Raw genomic sequence first — 20,614 nt, 5'->3', positions numbered from 1 at the left:
CTGGAGAGGCCTTCATCCTGCAGTGGATTGAAAATGGCTGATGATGATGATGATGATCATTCTAGAATTCTGACAGAATCATAGTTATCAGTTAATTCAACCACTGCTCAAATCAGTCGTCTGAATTATTTGCTGTATGATTCCTTTTGCTTAAAAGGTGGTACTCTTGAGTATTTCTATTCTGGTATTCCCTGTCAGAGACCTAGTAATTTGGAATCTCCTCTGTTCAATCTTCTGTGGCTTAAAATCTTTCTACCACATTCTGTCAAATTCATCTGTTGCCTCTATCATTCTCCCAACTCCAATAATCACCTGGAACACTTTACTTTCCTCTCTGTGAAACTTGACCATTTCCAGTCCAACTTTCCTAACAGTAAGGTTATTTTCCTTGGTAATTTTAATGTTCACAACTCCAGATGGCTTCTGTTTTATAGTCACAAACCCAGCTGGTCAGATTGAGATGTATAGTATCAATGTTGCAGGCTCCACAGTTCCCACCATTCTCCACTGAGTCCTCTGTACTGGGCATAGCCCAAGCCGTTATTTCTGACCAACAACAAAACATGTTCTGCCATTGGCCAGACCCAACAGATGTATAGCAGCCAGGGGTGCAGCAGACACCAGGTCTAGTGCCCCCTGACCCCCCATCCCTAGCTGCATGGAGGCATGCCAGGTTCTACTATCGATGACTCTTTACCGGAGTCCCAGGGTAGCTGGGGGCCCCAAGTAATAAATGAAAGGAGTTGGTGATAGAGGGAGAAGTTTGGGATGTTCAGGTGTGGGGGGGTAACAGGATAGTAAGTTAGGAATGGTTGAAGAAGGCATTCCCTAGAAAACTAAGTGATGACAGTAGTAACAGATTACAGATTGTAGTGATGGACAGTGAGTTGATCCCACCCTGGAAAGGGGTCAGCAAGTCCACCTAGTGGTGGGTCTTTATCCTACCCACTAAGGGTTAGTGAGTGGTTCTATGTTAGGAAGCCTAGGCCGAGGCCTGTTTCTCAATCAGGTTGACTGAGTAGGATTATGTAATCCCACCTCAAAATGGGGTTAGCTTTCACAGTCTGGAGTGTCTTCCGAGTTTAGTAGTCATTGTCAGTGGATTCCTCGTGTTGGGAATTCTGCTAGGATATGGGTGGAACCCATAGGCCAGTCAAGTCCAAGTAGGATCCTAGTTCAGGTGAGCTATCAGACTTCGTCGCCGTTTGAATACATGCTCTGCGAATTCACTGACTGCTGCAAAGTTTGTTTGTATAAGTAGAGGTGCCTGTTCTGGAGCATATGCCTCTGTGAGAGTTTTAAGGGGCATTCGCAAGTCTTGGTAAATCGGACAGGTGAAGGTAATGTGGTGGACATCTCTGGCATTCCACAGGTGCAGGCAGGATTTTGGCCCAACGCATGAAGTTTTGCATTGAGGCTTCCATGTCCAGTTAGTAGAAAAGTTGTGTGTAAGCTTGGTATAAACCATTGGCGTGCAAACTTATTTTGCTCGCAACCCCCCCACCCCCCCCAATGTAAATACAGAGGTGGGATGACCAGATTTTTAGAGAAAAAATAGCATTTTTTAAATTATAGAGTAGAGTAAATTATTTGAGTACCGAGAAAGGAAAAAACATTTCTTTCTTTTTAATTTACACATAAAATAACTGTTTAATTGAATACAGTAAAAACAACAAATTATATTCTTATTCTTCAATTAAAATTACAAACCAATAAAAAATGAATAATTACAAAACAAAACGATAAAAAAATGCATAATAGCAAAACAATAAAAAATTAACAATAACAAAACAAAAAAATTAATGAGAAGGATGAGCCTGAATAACTGATAATATTTGGTCCATATTTGGCTCAATATTTGAAATTGTTAATCTCATGTCATCTTCTGGATCAAGTCTGGAACGCTGTTTTGTTTTTATAACTGTTAATTTTGAGAAACCAACCTCACATAAATATGTAGACCCGGAAGATAGCAATGTTTGTATAGCCATTTTTGATAATTCTGGATACTCATCTCAAAGAGAAAGCCAAAATTTTTCACAATTTGTTTGTTTGTTTGTTTATTTGGTTTTTAGGAGCATTATCAACTAAGGCCATATTGCTCTGGGATATGCAGTGGTCATTCCCTGACCTTTCCGCATCCTCCGTATTTGGTGGTGACGGGCTTGAACCCCGGTCTAATCAAGAAGCATGTGCTACGCACTGCTGCTCCTTCCCACCTGGCTACGGAGGCGCCTCATTCACAAGTTGTAATGTTGAAACAAGCACGTAATGCTTCGTACACAACAGGTCGATAAGATCTTCCTTTTGCTCAATGGTAATTTCGGGGCATGAAGAAATATCAAAAAGCAAAGAGATCACGAATCCAATAAAACTTTTTTTCTGGAAAAACATGAAATCGTTTGGAAAAATTCTTAATTAGCATTGTCAGGTGGGTGGCAATGATATCTCTAAATTGTAAAATGTCAATATTACTGCTATTAACAAAATCAGAAAAACAAGGGAACATTTCAATGTTATTATGCTCAAATTCAGTTTTCCAAAGATTAAGCTTCTTTTTGAAAGCATCTATTTTATCACTGAGTATTAATATATTTGTTCCCTATCCTTGAAGACTTAAATTTAAATCAATAAATTTTTCAAATATATCAAACAAGGTAACTAAGTTTCCCAAGCCATTTTTGATTTGTAAACAATTGGGCAAGGTTCTGATTTGTATCTGATAAAAACAATAAAACTTCATGTTTGAGGTCAAAAAGACGTTGCAACATTTTGCCACTGGACAAACACCTCACTTTCGTATATAAAAGTGTTTCATAAGCAGATCCCATTTCATCACAAAGTATAGTGAAAAGTCTGCTATTTAAGCTTCTACTTTTAATAAAGTTGATCACACTTACTGCATCTTTTAAAACTTCGTACAAATCAGTTTGCGTTTCCTTTGCTACTAATGCTTCCCTATGTATAATGCAATGATTAAAAACTGTATTTGGAGCAACTTCCTTTACTTTGCCCTTTAAACCTTTATTTTCCCCTGTTAATGAAGCCGCACCTTCAGTACAAATCGCAACACAGTTCTTCCACGTCAGATTATTTATTTGAAAGAAAATATTTCTAACATCAAAAATATTCTCACCCGTCGTTCTTCATTCCAAAGCTTTGCAAAATAGAAAATCCTCCAAAATATCTCCCTCGTAGCAGTATCTGACATATACAATTAGTTGAGCAAGGTTTGAAATATCTGTAGATTCATCTAACTGCATTACAAAAATTGGACTTTCTCTCAATCGATTTAATAAATTGAATTTTATGTTGTCCGCGATAACTGCAATACACCGCGAGACTGTCTCTGGACAGAGGAATGGTTTTTAAATCGTTGATGTACTTTTCTCCATGCATAATTGAAATCATTTTTATTGCAGCAGGGAGAACAAGGGATTCAGCAATAGTATGTGATTTCAAATTTTTTCCTATTAAATACGAAACTTCTAATGATGCTCTTAAAGCTTTACAAGGAACTGCCGTATGTTTCTTCATGAAAGATTTCTGACCTTCTATGGCGTCGGCATGGCTTTTGAAAAAGGATTGTTTTTTTTATTAGCTCTGGATGTTTCGTATGTGAGTGTCTTTTTAATTTAACAGGTTTCGTGCTTTCGTTAGCCAGTTTTTCATAGCATATTACACACAAAGGACGTTGCTCATCATCAACAACACTGTAGGTGAAGCCGTACTTCATAAATTTCTCTTGATATTTTCTATTCTTTTTCGTTCCTTTTGATTTGGAATATGATGGCTCTCTACCAGAAATTGGTGGTTGCACTTCACTTGAAATAAAGTTAGTGTCCAAATTTTCACACGTTATAATATTTCTTACCTTATTAGCTTCTGAAGTACCTGTAGAAATATTATTGTTGTCACTCCTTGGCCTTTTTGTTCTGATTACCCAGTTGTCCATGGTAAAATATGTATTTTTTCTTCTTAAAAACAATGATAATAATAATAATGAAACGTGCAATAGAAAAAGTAGCAGAAGAATGAAAGCACTGAATTACGAAGCAGAATAAAGTGCACGTGCAATACACTTGCTACATATATATTTACTGCTACCGCATATTCACACCTCTGGCCTTTAGGCAATTTGAGAATTTGTGCTGTAGCATAGCAATCACGAATTAAGAGCTAAAGGGATTAATTGAATAGTACTTCTCGGTACTACTTGTTGCTGAGTTGTACTGAGAAGTATTAATATATACTGAGAAGCTGCATCAGTCAGCCGCTTTTTGTGTTCATGGTCAGTGAGCAAATTAAAGCGAATTGCAGAAGCAGTAGGATTCATTCATATCTCAGACTTAGTTCCGGTAGTAAGATTTCTACACGTACAGTATTGAAAAAGTAATTTTAAAAACAGGTTTAGTAACAACAATAGCTTCTATATGCACAAAAAAAATAAATTTATTTAAAAATTTCCACAACCCCTTTCATTTATCTGGCGACCCCTCTAGGGGTCCTGCCCCACAGTTTGCGCACCACTGGTATAAACCATTTGTTGAGCTGTTCGGGGTGCTCCTACACTGTTTTCATGTAATTATGGGTGGTTCTTCCAAGTGGGTTGGCAGCCCAGGATTCTGCCAGATGGAGATCAGTTCACGTCTAATTCTTTTCTTGTCTCCTTGGATGGCATTGTAGAGGTAAAATACTATGTTGTTGCTGCTGCTGCTGCTGGGAGGTTCTGTCTCTTATGGTATATTAGATAATGGTATGCCACCTTGAGATAAAGAGGTAACTTGCTGGATAGGACCTGCAGCACAGTAGTAAAAACTGTTCTGTAGGCCCTAGAGGTCATCAGGAGGATGGTGGAATGTGCTTGGTCTAGCTGTCGTTTTACTACGGTGTAGTTGGCTCTATGGCCCAAAGTGCCAGCCCTATAAGTGGCTATGGGGAGAAAAATACATTCATAATAGAGCTTTAAGGTTCGCACCTTCAGACCTCCAGTTCTTCCTGGTTGCTCTTACAAGAGCTTTCCAGCATATTTTTTGATCTTCTCCTTGGTGTAGTTGATGCGTTCTCTGAAGGATCACTTCTCATTCAGCAGGACCCCCAAGATATTTGTAGGTAGGGTCAAGCTTTATTCATCGGTCCTGATACTTAATCTGGGGGGGGGGGGGGCTGGTTGAGTTTAGGTATCCTTTGAGGAGCACCTGTCAAGTTTTAGCAGCTGAGACTAAGTTTGTGGTTTTCATGCCACTGTGAGAGATCTTCTAGAACGCTGTTGGCTGCTTCTTGCAATTGTCTCAAATCCCCATACAGGACCATAGCCAGATCATCAGCATAAGCTATCTTCCTAATATTGGGGTGGTGTTTTGATAGCCAGGTGTCGAACACTGCATTCCATGTGAGGGGACCCAGGATGGATTCTTGCAGGCAACCCCTAGTCAAAAGTCTGGTAATTTCCTCAGTGGGTGTTTTGACCATGAGGTGGCAGTCGTCCAGGTAGCTGGACACTAGGTGCAGATACCTCTCGCACATCCGTAGCCAGGTGGGAAGGAGCAGCAGTGCGTAGCACATGCTTCTTGATTAGACCGGGGTTCGAGCCCATCGCCACCAAATACGGAGGATGCGGAAAGGTCAGGGAATGACCACCGCATATCCCCGGAGCAATATGGCCTTAGTTGCTAATGCTCCTAAAAACCAAAAAACCAAATAACAGATACCTCTCCAGGACACTTTGCCACCAAAGGCCCGTTTAAAATCCACAAAAAAGCAGAGAGCATATTTCCTCTCAGTGTTGCTGGCTAGCATCACAGCCCAGTGCATTTTCCTTTTGTGAAACCGTATTGTTTTTCAGAGTGGAGGCCCTTTTGAATGATAGAGTACAAGGAATCTTCTGGCTGTGATCTTTTCCAGTACTTTACCTATAATGGGTAAAAGGGCAATTGGCCTATATGAGTCAGGTTGGTTGGGCAGCTTTTTGGGGTTTTTGATAATTATCTTGAGAAGGGCCCTTTTCCATTGGGCTGGAAAGACTCCATCCCTGATGCAAGCATTCAGCAGATTTACTATAACCTGTGGTCTTGAGCCCATATTCTTTTTATGATCTTTGGCTTTGAGCATCTCAAGGCCAGGGTTTCCGGATTTGGTGGATCAGATGGCCTCCCTGATTTTGTCTTTGTTGATAGGTTCCTCATGCGATATGCCTACATGTGTGCAAGGTGGTCAAGCCTAAGGTTGTTCTGGGAAGTGTTCTCTTTTTTGGGGGGTGTCTTGATATACTATAGTGTAAAGGATGGCTTCTACTGATTCAGCCCAGGTTGTTGGCTCTGTCTCATTTAGGAGCCTGGTGGAATAGTATATATCTCCAGAATAACCTTGCCCATCAAGTTTGTAGATCAGACCCCCCCCATGGGTCTTCATTTCTGGTTTGTTCTACAAGTCTTTCCCATGATTTCTGTTTCTCATGGTAGATGGCAGTATTTCCACATCTGTAGTATTTCCACATCTCAAGAAGCTGAGGCTTTTGCAATTACTAATGACCTCGCACAGACTGTTCGCTTACCTATCAGAATACCAAACAATCCTACCATGCAGCTAACACCCTTGATCTTTTTTTCACAAAGAACTCTTCTAAGTACACAACCCAGGTGATTGGTCCTCTAGGCACCTCAGATCACAACCTGATGATGGTCTCTAATGGAGCCTTTTGCTCATGGATATTCTCGACCTTGTGTTGTTTGGCATTACAAGAACACAAAATGGGATGACCTGAGAGATTTCGTTTCTTCTTTTCCTTCAGTGGACTCTGTTTCAAATCATCTGATGTCAGTGTTTGCTCAGATCATGTAAATGTAATTATTCTTGTAGGGAATCCTTTATTTCACACTCCAATATAAAATCTCATCCTTTATCTAAACCTTGGTTTTCCAATAAGTGTGCTAAGGCTGCCTACACCAAAGCTTGCAACAATTGTAAAGCAGTCATTACTCAGTTCAAACTAGATTTCAAACAGGCTAGGAGTAGAAAACTTGCTTCTTATTCAAATGGTAGTCAAGCATTCGAGTCTCTTGCCAAAGCTATTGGCTGCAACTTATAACCATCTCTTTTCCCACCTCTGTCAAAACCAGATGGTTCTATGGCCACTTCAGCCAAATATAAAGCTGACCTGCTGGCCTCCTATTTTTCTTCAATCTCGTGTATTGATGATCTTGGTAAACCACCTTCCACCATTCCCAGTATAATGCATTCAATGGCTCCTGTGGTCTTCCATCAAGAGGAGGTCAGAACGGTCTTGATCAAACTTGATGGTTAACAAGCTTCTGGTCCTGATGGTATTTCTCCACTTGTTCTCAAAACCTGTACTCCTGTAATGTGTTGCCTTTTTTCACTTTCTTATGCCAAAGGTGTGTTTTTCCTTTGGCTCATATCCAGCCAATTCCTAAAAAGGGTGACAAATCCCTTCCATCCAACTATCATCCCAATGCGATTACTTCTACTCTTTCTAAAGTTATGAAGAAATCAATTAACCATCAACTGTTAAAATATCTAAAAACCTTCCATCTCATTAACGATCATCATTATGCATTCCATCAGCATAGATCCCCTGGTGATATCCTGGCTTATTTTACCCATCTATGGACAAATTCAGTGGAAAAATCTGGTGAAACTCAAGCAGTTGCTCTTGATATTTCAAAGGCTTTTGATCATGTTTGGCATAAAAGTCTTCTAAATAAGCTTCCAACTAATGGTTTGCCAACTTGTAATTTGTTTTCTCTCTGACAACTGTTTCTTGTAATTGGGTATCCAGTTTTCTCTCTGCAGGTGATGGTAGATGACTGCTCACTGCGGGTGATGGTAGATGGCTCTCTGTCTTCTAACTTCTCCACTAAATCTGGTGTACCCCCAATGTTCATTTCTTTCTCCCAGTCTTTTACTCTTGTATATTATTGACTTTCTTCTGTTGTTCGAAAATCCTATCCATAGTTTTGCTGATGATAGCAGTATATTCCACCTTCCAGTTTGAGAAACCCTGCCCTACACTAACAACTTCAACTTCTCGAATATGCTTATTGAAAGCATGAAGCGATGGGACCGAACCCATGTCTCTAGAGCAAAGCTCTGGCAAATCCTCCGTATGATTGATGTCTTTTGATGTAATGTTGGACATCGTGGCGAGATCCACTCTTCCTTACATTTCAAAGGTACAGCTCTAAAACGGTGTTTGCAAGCCGGCAGCTAGTTAGTATACCAGACCGGACCTATTGGAAACTCTCTAGGAGACTTCCAGATCAACTAGTGTATAATCTTGCTGCCCCTACTCTACCAGACAGTGACTGAAATAAGTCCGAGTAGCGTATACAGGGTGTCTCAAAAATACACGGCATAACTTCAAGAATGAGTTCCTCATATGCAGACAATAAAAATATTTTATATCAACATAGTTCCGGAAACGCTTGGTTTCCTAGTTTTGAAGGTCTATCTATGACACTTAACTGTTCACATCACCTTATAGTAATTGTACAAAATGTCCACCTTCTGCCTGAATACCACTGGCAGAACATTACTCAGCAGGGTAATCTGCTGGGGACAAGGCCTGTATCCGTTGCAGATGGTAAGGATACAGTTGGTGTTCTCGCAGCACTCTCCAAATAGTCGAACGTTGAACAGCCAGTTGCATTGCTATTCTGTGTGTGTTGATTCCAGGAGTGGCATGCATAACATCCAAAATCTCCTCCTCTTCTTCAGGCGTAGTAGATCTTGGTCGTCCTCTGTCGGTAGCACGAGGTGTAAAGATCCCATGTTCACAAAGGCGGCAATGGATACCTTCAAAAGTTTTCCTGTCTGGACATCGTTCTGGGAACCTTTCATGGTACAAAGGAAGAGCCTCCGGAATTTTTCTGAAGTTATGCCATGTATTTTTGAGACACCCTTTATATGGGGAGCATTTTCGAGGCAAGGAGCTGGGTATATTCTTACAATATGCATGCCATATCCAAAAATTTCATTACTTCATACAGCATGTCCCCCATCCTTTTTTACTACTGAATACACAACGAACTGTAAAACTAATAGAGCAAACTTATCTGCGAAAAGATCTAAACCTCCCAACACTTCCTCATTCACATCACCAATATATGTAATCTCAGTTCTAATCTCAATGATGTCTATTTCCACTTACAATCAGCCAAATGTACTTTTTCTCAGAGAATGTCAGTTAACAGTTGATTCAACCACTGCTCATCTCAATTGTCCAAATTATTTGCTGTATGATTCCTTTCACTTCAAAGGTGTTACTTGTGCATATGTCCATTTGGATATTCCCTCTCAGAGACAGTAATTTGGAATCACTTATTTTCAAACTTCTCGGGCTTAAAATCTTTCTCTGCCACATTCTGGCAAATTCATCTGTTGCCTCTATCATGCTGCCAATTCTACTAATCACTTGGAACTCTGACTTTCTCCAATACAACTTTCTTAACAATTAGGTAATTTTCTATAGGTAATTTATGTTCACAATTCCAGCTGGCTTCCGTTTTCTAGTCACATGGACCCAGGTGGTTGAGATGATGAGGCTTTTGGAATTACTAATGACCTCGCACAGATTGTTCATTTACCTGCCAGAATACCAAACAAACCTAAACACACAGCCAACATGCTTGATCTCTTTCTTACAAACAACCCTGCTAAGTACATGGTCGAGGTGAGTGGTCCTAGGCACCTCAGATCACAACTTGGTGGTGGTCTCTTCTCCAATGGAGCCATTCTGTCATAGCCATTCTCAGCCCCATGTTGTTTGCATTACAAGAATGAAAAATGAGATGATCTGTGAGACTTCTTTTCCTTTTTTTGCTTGGTCGGATTACTGTTTCAAATCTTCTTTCGTCATTTGCTCAGATCGTGTCAGTGAAATTATTCTTGTAGGGATAGAATCTTATATTGCATACACTCACCTTAAAATCTAGTCATTTATCTAAACCTTGGTTTTCCAATAAATGTGCAAAGGCCATTCAAGAGAAGAATGTTGCATATCATAATTGGCTTGTTTCCAAATCTCCAAGTTCATTTTCTGCCTACACCAAAGCTTGCAACAATTGTAAAGCAGTTATTAATCAGTTCAAACTAGATTACAAATAGGCTAAGAGTAGAAAACTTGCTTCTTGTCCAAATGGCACCCAAGCATTCTGGTCTCTTCCCAAGGCTATTCGCCGGAACTTTTGCCCATCTCTGTTCCCACTTTTGTCAAAACCAGATGGTTTTATTGCCACTTCAGCTAAAGATAAAGCTGACATGCTAGCATCCTATTTTTCTTCCAACTCGCATATTGATGATCTTGGTAAATCCCACCATTCCCAGTACACTCCATTCAATGCCTCCTCTGGTCTTCCATCAAAAGAATGTCAGGATTTTGATGAATTTTGATGCTAAGAAAGCTCCAGATCTTGATGACATTTCCCCACTTATTCTCGAAACCTGTACCTCTGAATGTACTCCTGTTCTGTGTCGCCTTTTTTCACTTTCTTATTCCACAGGTGTTTTTCCTTCTGTTTGGAAATTTTGCTCATATCAAGCCAACTCTTAAAAAGGGTGACAAATCCTTTCCATCCAACTATCATCCCATTGCGATTACTTCTACTCTTTCTAAAGTTATGGAGAATCAATTAACCCCCAACTCTTAAACTAACTAGAAACATTCTGTCTGATCAATGATTGCCAGTATGGATTCCATCAGTGTCAATCCACTGGTGATATTCTGGCTTCTGTTACCCATCTATGGACAAATTCAATGGAAAAGTTTTGTCAAACTCAAGCAGTTGCTCTTGATATTTCAAAGGCTTCTGTTCGTGTTTGGCATGAAGGTCTTCTAAATAAGCTTCCAACTTTTGGTTTGCCAACTGTTTCTTGTAATTGGGTATTCAGTTTTCTCTCTGAATTCTCACTACAGGTGATAGTTGATGGATCTGTCTTCTTACTTCTCCACTAATGCTGGTGTTCCCCAAGATTCAGTTCTTTCCCCCACTCTTTTCCTCTTGTATATTAATGACCTTCTTCCATTGACCAGAAATCCTATCCATAGTTTTGCTGATGATAGAACATTGCATTGCACCTTCCAGTTTGAGAAACTTTGCCCTGCTCAAACAACTTCAACTTCTCAACTAACACTACCAATTCCTTAAATTCTGATCTCCAGGTAATTCTCCAGTGGGGGAAATATAACTCAGTTGATTTCAAGCCTTCTAAAACTCAGTCCTGTGTGATATCTAGCAAAAAGGATTCTTTTGCTCCAATGCTTACCTTTGATAAGACTCCAATTTCTAGGCAAGATCATATCTCTCTATTCGGGATTACTCTGACTTCTAATCTCTCTTCGCATAAAAAAAGAAAGAGAAAACTGGGTTTTCTCTTTCTCTCTCTCTCGGCATTAATTTTCTTCCAAACAGCTGTTCACTCTGTACAAATTACAAATGCACCCTACCATGGAATATTGTTTCCACATATGGGGTGGTGCCCCCAAAACCTCTCTCAGGCCTCTAGATTCCATTCAAAAGAGGGAAGTTAGGTTAATTAATGGCTGATCTCTAACAGAGTCTCTCCATTCTGTCTCATAAGCATTCTGTTTCTGCTGCATGTGTTCTCTATAGTTACTTCCATGGGCACTGTTCTTCTGAATTGACTTCTATAATTCATGCTGTCTCTTCCAAAGCATTCCGAACACGTGCCACAACCAGTCAACATCCTCTCACTGTCCAAGTTCAAACTCACAGAACCAACTTTTCTTCTTCCTCATTTATTCATTTAACTTCTGTTTTCTGGAACAACCTTCCATCATATGTTTTTGTTGAAAATTACAATATACAGAAGTTCACTAGTGTCAACAAATATCTTCTTTCATCTTCTCTACCTACAACAATCCGTGCATGGTACTAAGTACTATAGGTTCTTTCTAATACCTCTCGTGCATAGGGTATTCATAAAAAAAAAAAAAAAAAAAAAAAGCAGCAATCTGAGCAGGATCATCAACAATTAAACCATCGATACCATAGACCAATATGATCCAATCCCTTCCTCCTACTTAACATTAGTAGAGAAGTCGATGCTTTTCATTGCAAGAGACCTCTCCTAATCTACTTTAGCTTGCCTAGCTTCCTTTGTTATTTTGGTTTGTTTTTTTTGGTTTTTTTTTTTTTTTAGGAGCATTAGCAACTAAGGCCATATTGCTCCGGGGATATGCAGTGATCATTCCCTGACCTTTCCGCATCCTCCGTGTTTGGTGGTCAGAGGCTCGAACCCCAGTCTAATCAAGAAGCGTGTGCTATGCACTGTTGCTCCTGCCCACCTGGCTACGGAGGTGCCTAGCTTCCTTTGTGACTTGACAACATAAAATTCTAAACAGGAAGCATTCAGGAACATAATCATAGAAGCTACTAGGCTTTTCGTACCAACTGAGGAATACTGTTCGAGAATTGGACCTAAATGGACATGAGATGATCTAACAAGACATGCGGCATATGAAAAATAACACAGAGGATGCATATGTTACCAACAAAAAAAAAAAATAAAAATAAAAAAAACCTGAGTTGTCAGAGCTATTATACCATCAGGGTACCTACTCATCCACCAATGAAGAGTGAAATAGCCCTGAAAAGGTCGTCTGGTTGGTGTATCCACCAAGAATAATAACAATAGTCTTCTCTATTGGGAGAGCATTGTTCATTCGAAGTATTACCGAATGGACAAATTGTTATGAAGGCACTCACATTCACAATATGAGATGTAATGAAACAATGCCACTATAACAACTTTGGTTAATTTACTGCATCCAGAAACAATGCATTTGAACAAACTTATATGTCCATAAATTTTTCCACAGTCTTAGACTTTTGTCCTGAATTTTTATTAAGTATAATATTTTAGTTACAGCTCAAAGAATATACACATAATTTAGAGACATATCTGGAGTCTCTAAATTATGTGTATATTCTTTGTTAGCTTACTTATTTTGTTAAGTGGGAGAGAAAAAAAAAAAATTTCCAGCAAAAAAAATCAATGCAAAACTGCTCAAGGTTAACTTAACTATACTAGGAAAAATTCCATACATATTTTTCCTTCTTGACAGGATTCAAATTCGGGCCTTTTCCTCATGAAAGAACAGTGAAAAAAGGGGCAGCTGTCATGGGTAGCACATTGAAATAACCATTGTGCTACTCACAAGAGGTTTTCTACTCTTGCTAAATTATTCTTTTATGTATACTTCTAAATCCATATTTTTTTACACATATCAATTTATACAATTTCATTATAAAACAAAAGGTTTAACAAAGAAAAAAATATTCAAATGTTGACATTACCTTATCAAAACAGACAAGTTTCAGCTTTCCACAAACATTGATACGAGGAGGACTGATACAGTAAATTCCCTTCTTCTTCAAACGGTTTTGTGCATATACAGTACCTATAGTCATAGCAGCAGGAAGTGCAGGAGGTACTACTATAGTAACTATATCTAGTGTTCGAATAATAGTAGCCTTTAAACTGGCCTAAAAGGTTAAAAAACATTGCAAACATATACATAAACACAACACAAATATATAAGCAATTTCAAAGTATGTATAAATAATTGTGGGACACGTTATATAGTTCCAAAATAAGATGGGAGGGAGGAGTGTCTGAAAATGCTATGTTTCGGAATTATTACATTAAACTTTGCAAAATGCATACAAACAAAATCGCTTACTTTTTAAGGTTCACATACTGATACAATACATTTCGATTTACAATACTGATTACATTTAGATACACTTAGATTCACATACTGATATAAGACAATAAATTTACAATAAGTGTTTCAAAACACTACATCCATGCACTTAACTAAAAACACCAGCTCCTCAAACTAGTGACTGTACAACACACTCAATCATTGCCAGATTGCTGAAGTGTGGCACAGATTTTTTCGCAGCTACATTCTATTCAAAGCTGCAGCTACAAAAATTTCTGTTTCACATAGGTCTTTAAATGACCACAAAGGAAGTAGTCAAGTAGGTTTGTGTTGAGTAACCAGGCTAAACGAGCAAACAAAGCCTCCTCGACCAATCTATCTGAGTGAACAGATAACATTTTACCTTGGTATTACATGGACACCTGGGTGATGACCAATCATTGTGGTGACTATGTCAGAGGTCCTGTTTTATGACCATGTGATTACCAGAAACCATAATCACTTGAGCTTCCGCTTCAACAATATTCTTGTATATAAGGCTTGTAAAGTACCTCTACCTTCTTTCGGGAAGGGGGTCCCCTTAAAAAGTCTTGTGTGCAAGAATATAGCCGAGGTAAAAATCCAACATATGTCTTGCCTTCAAGTTATATGGAACAATATTTTTCAAAGCCTCAGGATCTCTGAGTGTGTTCATCAGCCAATGTGGTGGGTGTTGTTCAGTTTTAAGGAGAATTCATGATAGAGGACATATTGTATCACTGTATGTTATGACTGTTAAAGTGCGAGTTCATGGTCTGCTTAGCATGTTGTGCAGACTGAAAACCCAAGAATAACTACTCTTTCCAATCATGAGATTGGCTAACTACAGCTGTAATCAAAGAGGACTTTAATAATTCCTCCCATCAGAGACAGGAATTGAACCGAGAACTCACCAAATGAGTGGACAAGTGGCAAAAACCATTATATTGTCATAGAGGAAAGTAAACAATCCATCAATGTATCTTATATACAGAGGCAGATCAGCAACGGCACTGTTATTTTAAACCAGTATGGAGCTAGAATTTTTCAGCCCCTATGCAAATATATCTCTGGTCCAAATTTGCACTTGAAATAAGTGGGGCCCTTCAAGCACTTTCTCAATCAACCTTGATGGTGGCCCTTCAAAGGGCCTACCAAGCACTCAGCTTCTCAACTCAACATTTGAGCCTGTACTCATGCATCAGGCAGCACAGTTGAGATTTCTAATAGCAGAAGGCACTAGTCCCACAGGAAGCAGCTGTTGCTGTTGACACTCTTGCTGAAACTGAACTGGAACTTGAGAAAATTGGTCACACACATTAGCAGAATATTTCAGGTTTTATTGGATGACTACTTTCTAGACCAGCATGATAAAGAGGCAACAAGAGAAAACAATATCCCTGTTCTGATTATTGAACTTTTTTTATCATATTTTAAGAAATTAGAAGAAAATGAAAATAATCATAAGAGCTATAAAACCAAGGTTTAAAAATGATGTCATTACCAAATGTTTTACACACACTCCCCTTCCTTCCCCAAGGATTCACAAACAAATGATTGGAAACACTGTATAAGACCATCTTAAAATCCAGTACTAAAGCCCTTGAACGGAATGAAAAATAAATGAGACCGATTCCCATAATGGGAAGTAAGTACACAAGGAGCAAATATACAGGTTGTAATACAATAAAACATAGTCAAACCTCGCTTTAACAGACTATATCATGAGAGATCTGTCAACAAAGTTTTTAGTGGACAAGTTCACCACAAAAGAAATGCATATGATCAGGGCTAGAACGTTATGTTATGAAAAGTACTACACTATGAAATAAAAAAAAAAAGCATTTAAAAATGTTGCTGCAATTACTAACTGAGTGGAGTAAAAGAGGTTGAAATTTAGGTGCTGAGAATCTGAGTAGCAGATTACCTTTTTTTTAAGTGAAAATCTAATACCCAGGAACCCACTCATCAATTTCCAAACACTCAGCATGTTATCTTCAGCAGGAATATATTCATGGCTACCAGCAAGATCTTATGAGTAGTCCCTAGCCTCAACACCCTTCAAATCTAAGGGATTTTGTTCCATTCAAATGAATAGAATGCAGATCTTCATCTCCATCCAAGAGGCACCCCTTAGCTGGAGCTAATTGCATAAATTTTTGAATTTAAATAATTTTAGTATAAAAAGGTTTGATAAGTAAAGTTTACTTTTTAATGAAGTAACAAGAAGTAACATATACAATGAATATGTATATCAAATCTGTTCTTCTTTGAGTTTGATAAAATGCATAACTGCGTAACTCATTTATGCATTACTTTTCCCATAATTTTATGATGGATTAACACTAGTTTTGTTTATAACTGATTAGCAGAAGTTCTCATATATTTGCTCTCTTAGTTTCTATGATATCTGATACTCTGACAATTTGTTTATACAGGGTGTCTCAAAAATACACGGTATAACTTCAGGAATGAGTTCCTCATATGTAGACAATAAAAATATTTTATATCAACATAGTTCCGGAAATGTTTGGTTTCCAAGTGTTGAAGGTCTGTCTATGACACTTAACTGTTCACATCATCTTATAGTAATTGTTCAAAATGTCCACCTCCTGCCTGAATACAGGCCTCACATCAACATCTCATGGACTCGCGAAGATGATGCCAAATTCCTGGCATGTTTCATATTGTCTCACAACCTGCCACAATTCGATTGCAGAGAGTTTCCACATCAGCTACCAGAGTCGAATACACCAATGACTTTAAATGGCCCCACAAGAAGAAATCTGGTGGGTTTAAACGAGGTGAGCATGGAGGCCAGGCAGTTGTCCACCTCTGCCTGGCCTCCACCTATCCACCGACCAGGAAACCTTCGATTCAGGTAATTATGGGCAAGGTAGCTGAAATATGTGGGAGCACCATCGTGCATGAAGTGCGCTTGTTGACGCACGATCAGTGGCGTGTCGTCCAAGAAATCAGGCATGTTGTTTTCCAAAAGTTTCTGTATGCCTGCCCTGTGAGTTTGTTTGGAAGTACATGGGGCCAAATAACTTATCACCAAAAACACCCGCCCAGATGTTGAGGCTGAACCGCTGTTGGTGATGTGATGGAATTGCATGTGGGTTTTCCTCAGCCCATACGTGCTAATTGTGAAAGTTTTGGATTCCGTCTCGTGTGAACTGTGCTTCATCTGCAAATATCACTAAGGCAGGAAAGTGAGGAGTTGTACCACACTGCTGCAAGAACCACTGGCAGAACATTACTTGCACAGGGTAATCTGCTAGTGATGATTAGTTGCAGATGGTAAGGATACAGCTGGTGTTCTCGCAACACTCTCCAAATAGTCGAACGCTGAACAGCCAGTTGCATTGCTATTCTGCGTGTGCTGATTCCAGGAGTGGCATGCACAACATCCATAATCTCCTCTTCTACTTCAGGAATCATTGATCTTGGTCATTCTCTGTCGGCAGCACGAGATGTAAAGGTCCCATGTTCACAAAGGCGGCGATGGATACCTTCAAATGTTTTCCTGTCTGGACATCTTCATTCTGGAAACCTTTCATGGTACAAATGATGAGCCTCCAGAGCATTGCAGTTCTTGCACACTGCTGCAAGAACCACTGGCAGAACATTACTTTTGCAGGGTAATCTGCTGGTAACAAGGCCTGTACCAGCTGCAAATGGTAAGGATACAGTTGGTGTTCTCGCAAAACTCTCCAAATAGTGAAACGCTGAATAGCCAGCTGCATTGCTATTCTGCATGTGCTGATTCCAGGAGTGGCATGCACAACATCCAAAATCTCCTCCTCTACGTCAGGAGTCGCAGATCTTGGTCATCCTCTGTTAGCAGCACGAGGTGTAAAGGTCCCATGTTCGCAAAGGCGGCGATCAATACCTTCAAGCAAACGCTTTCCTGTCTGGACATCTTCGTGCTGGGAACCTTTCGTGGTACAAACGATGAGCCTCCAGAACATTGCCGTCTGCCAAACCGTACATAAAGTGCATATCCGCTTGCTCCTGATTTGAGTACATGGTCAGAATGGAAAACCACCAGATTCTGTCAGTACCTTGTAATGAAGGAAATCACCAGCGGGAGATAAGACATTCCGGTTAATAACTCAGGAATCAAGTATTTCCGGAATTATGTTGATATAAAATATTTTTATTGTCTACATATGAGGAACTCATTCCTAAAGTTAGGTCATGTATTTTTGAGACACCCTGTATATAAATTTTTTTATGAAAACTCCAAATGCAAACAGTGTTAGAACCTACAGTACATAATACCATGAATGGGTTGTAGACCGAGAAGACACAGGATAACTGTTGATGTTAGATTTGAATTTATAGATTTCTTTTTGGGAGTACACATGAAGGTTGTTCCAGAGAAGTAGAAGTAGAAGAGATAAATGAACAAGAAGAAAATTTGGTTATGTGAGTTTGGAGCTGGACAATGAATGGCTGCTGACTGGTTGTTGCACATGTTCAAACTGGTCTGGAAGAGAATAGGGAAATTACAGCCACATCCCAATGTGGCTGGGAATCCAGCAGAAGTGGATATTGTATTCATGTACATGGAGAGAGTGAATCTTCTGCTAAATTTGAGACAGAACTGGGTGAGGATTACATCTCACCAATAATAAAGCCTGTAAGATGCTCATAGAATCTGAATATAAAAAGAACTGTTGGTGCTGGCATTTACTAATATGATCCAAGGCTAACTGTATAGCGTGCAGCTCTGCAGTGAATATGCTGCATTCAGAGAGAATCTGCTCTGATATAGTGGTGTCTGTGAAGACAGCAGCAGATCCTAAATATGATTCTGACTTCAAGCAATCTGTGTAAACTGACACGAAGTCAGAATGTTCAGCTCGGTGTGCTAAATAAAGCTGCAGGTAGACAGATGATGGAGTGTCCAACTTCTCCCCATTTTTAAGGGAAAGTTGCATGCTGGAAATTGAGCATGTCAGGGTGGAAGGGCAATTCGGCTTTGGTGTTTGGGCACACTTTTCAACCTTGATTTTAAATTCTTTGAGTAGCTCTTGGAAACGAATACCAAAAAGGCGATTGGCAGTCTAACGGGTGTTGTACAAACTTTCCCATTGTGGCTCAAAAACGGTTGGCCACGTAGGATGGTCTGGCAGAGATTTCAGTTTTAAAGCATATTGAAGAGACAACTGCTTATGTCGAAGCAATAATGGTGGTTCATTTGCTTCAATATATAGGCTCTGGACAGGAAATGTTCGATATGCTCCAGTAGCGATACGGATAGTCTAATGATAGTCTAATAGGATCCAGGGCGGAGTGATAAATTATAGAGGCTACAGATGAATTTGACAAAAAAAATGAGATAAAGTGATATTAAGCCAGAGGAACTCAAACAGAAGTTCCAAAATCTCCTCTCTTTTGGGCCTATAAAAATCAATGATGCATAACTTAATTGTTGTTCCACTTGCATATTTAGATCACCAAGAGGTTATCTTGGTGATCCAGCAAGTATGTTTGTTGAAATGTTTGTTTTACCTATAGTGGAAAGGTTTCAGACTATAATTTATCCAATTCCGCAATATAAAATACAGGAATATTTCACAGTGTGGTTAATGCATTGGGAAAAAACTATCACACTGACTGAATTGGAACTAAGTGGGGAATAGTTTCAATGGAAAAAATAATGATACTTGGGTATCATAAGGATTTTTTTTATATTAGAAATAATTATGAATGATTAGTTAGAAAAATAATAAATACAAATAGTAATGAGGAAGACTAAGAACGAAATTAATTGATAATCGATTGCAGTTGCAGATTATGAACTGCACTATGGTGAATCCTGTACTGATTGAAGCCGAACTGTGCAAAGTATTGCTGCACTTATTCACCGTGCAATTCTAGGAAATCAGAAATGTCTTTAGAAAATACTTTCAACCAGAATTTGAAACAATAAGGATAACAATACAATTATACTAAACTATTAACCCTTTCAGAAATGAGTTCCCTGAACGTGAAGGCAGTGAGTTTTCCACTGGCAGTTTTGTAAAGTGAGTTTTTTCATGAACTTTTGAAAATTTCAAAAAATAAAAACTTTGTAGATAAATTCTTTTCAATATTAAATTGTTTGTATTTTGCTTTGTTGTCCATTATTATACTGGACAACTAAATATATATAGTAAGAAATGCATTGTGCACCAGGGTATGACTGCAAGCGGCAAAAGTTTATGACGTAGAGCAGATATCAACTTTTAAGGGCACAAAGAGTGATACTGTTGTACACATTAGCACTAATGACATTAAGAGTAGGAGATCTGTAGACTTACTTACAAATACTTACTTAATGTTTAAAAAAGTTGCGAGTAAGGGTTAAATTTGACAGGGTCAGCAATTCTGCCAAGACACAATAGGAGGGAGTATATGATGAGAGTCTTGTCAATCAATTTGGCCCTGGAGACATTGTGCAAGGCTCATGTGGGTAGAATTTTTCACACCATAGTCTGTGCTGGTTAACAGGAGAGACTTTTTTTTACGAGGATGGGATACACTTAAACAGAAAGGATGCAAGAATAGTTGCTGATGCTATTGAGGCAGTGTTAAGTGGGTCAGAAAATTTCTGGTTTGGAGGGGGATGATTCACAGACTAATAGATTAACAGTAGCTGCTGGCAGAGGTGAAAGCGATTCTTGCATTGCTTCTATTGGAATGAGCAGCAGCCTGAAAAGCGAGGTGTTGGCACTTTCAAGGACTGCTGGGAGTCATCACAGAACAAGTAAATATATGGGCTGTGTTAGGGTAACTAAGAGTAAGAATAGGTGCACGTGTACTTGCATGTACACCAATGTTAGAAGTATAGTAAATAAATTTGATGAATTTGAGGTGCTGGTCAAGACATCAAAA

At 39.0% G+C, this 20,614-nt stretch overlaps 1 protein-coding gene across 1 annotated transcript in view; it reads right to left on the bottom strand.

The window, feature by feature from the left end:
• LOC150079292 (polyamine-transporting ATPase 13A3-like) overlaps window positions 1-20,614 on the bottom strand; it is a 559,638-nt gene that overhangs the window by 360,436 nt on the left and 178,588 nt on the right. Inside the window, exon 12 of the mRNA XM_090383023.1 lies at window positions 13,338-13,526. Within this exon, the coding sequence (XP_090239149.1) occupies window positions 13,338-13,526 (189 nt within the window). The remainder of the gene's footprint in view (window positions 1-13,337; window positions 13,527-20,614) is intronic.

Source organism: Mastigoproctus giganteus, chromosome 10 (assembly GCF_048544385.1).
Source record: "Mastigoproctus giganteus isolate SK-2022 chromosome 10, ASM4854438v1, whole genome shotgun sequence".
Lineage (NCBI taxonomy): Eukaryota > Metazoa > Arthropoda > Arachnida > Uropygi > Thelyphonidae > Mastigoproctus > Mastigoproctus giganteus.
Note: the sequence above shows the minus strand (reverse complement) of the source record. Positions and strands in the feature narration are given on the sequence as shown.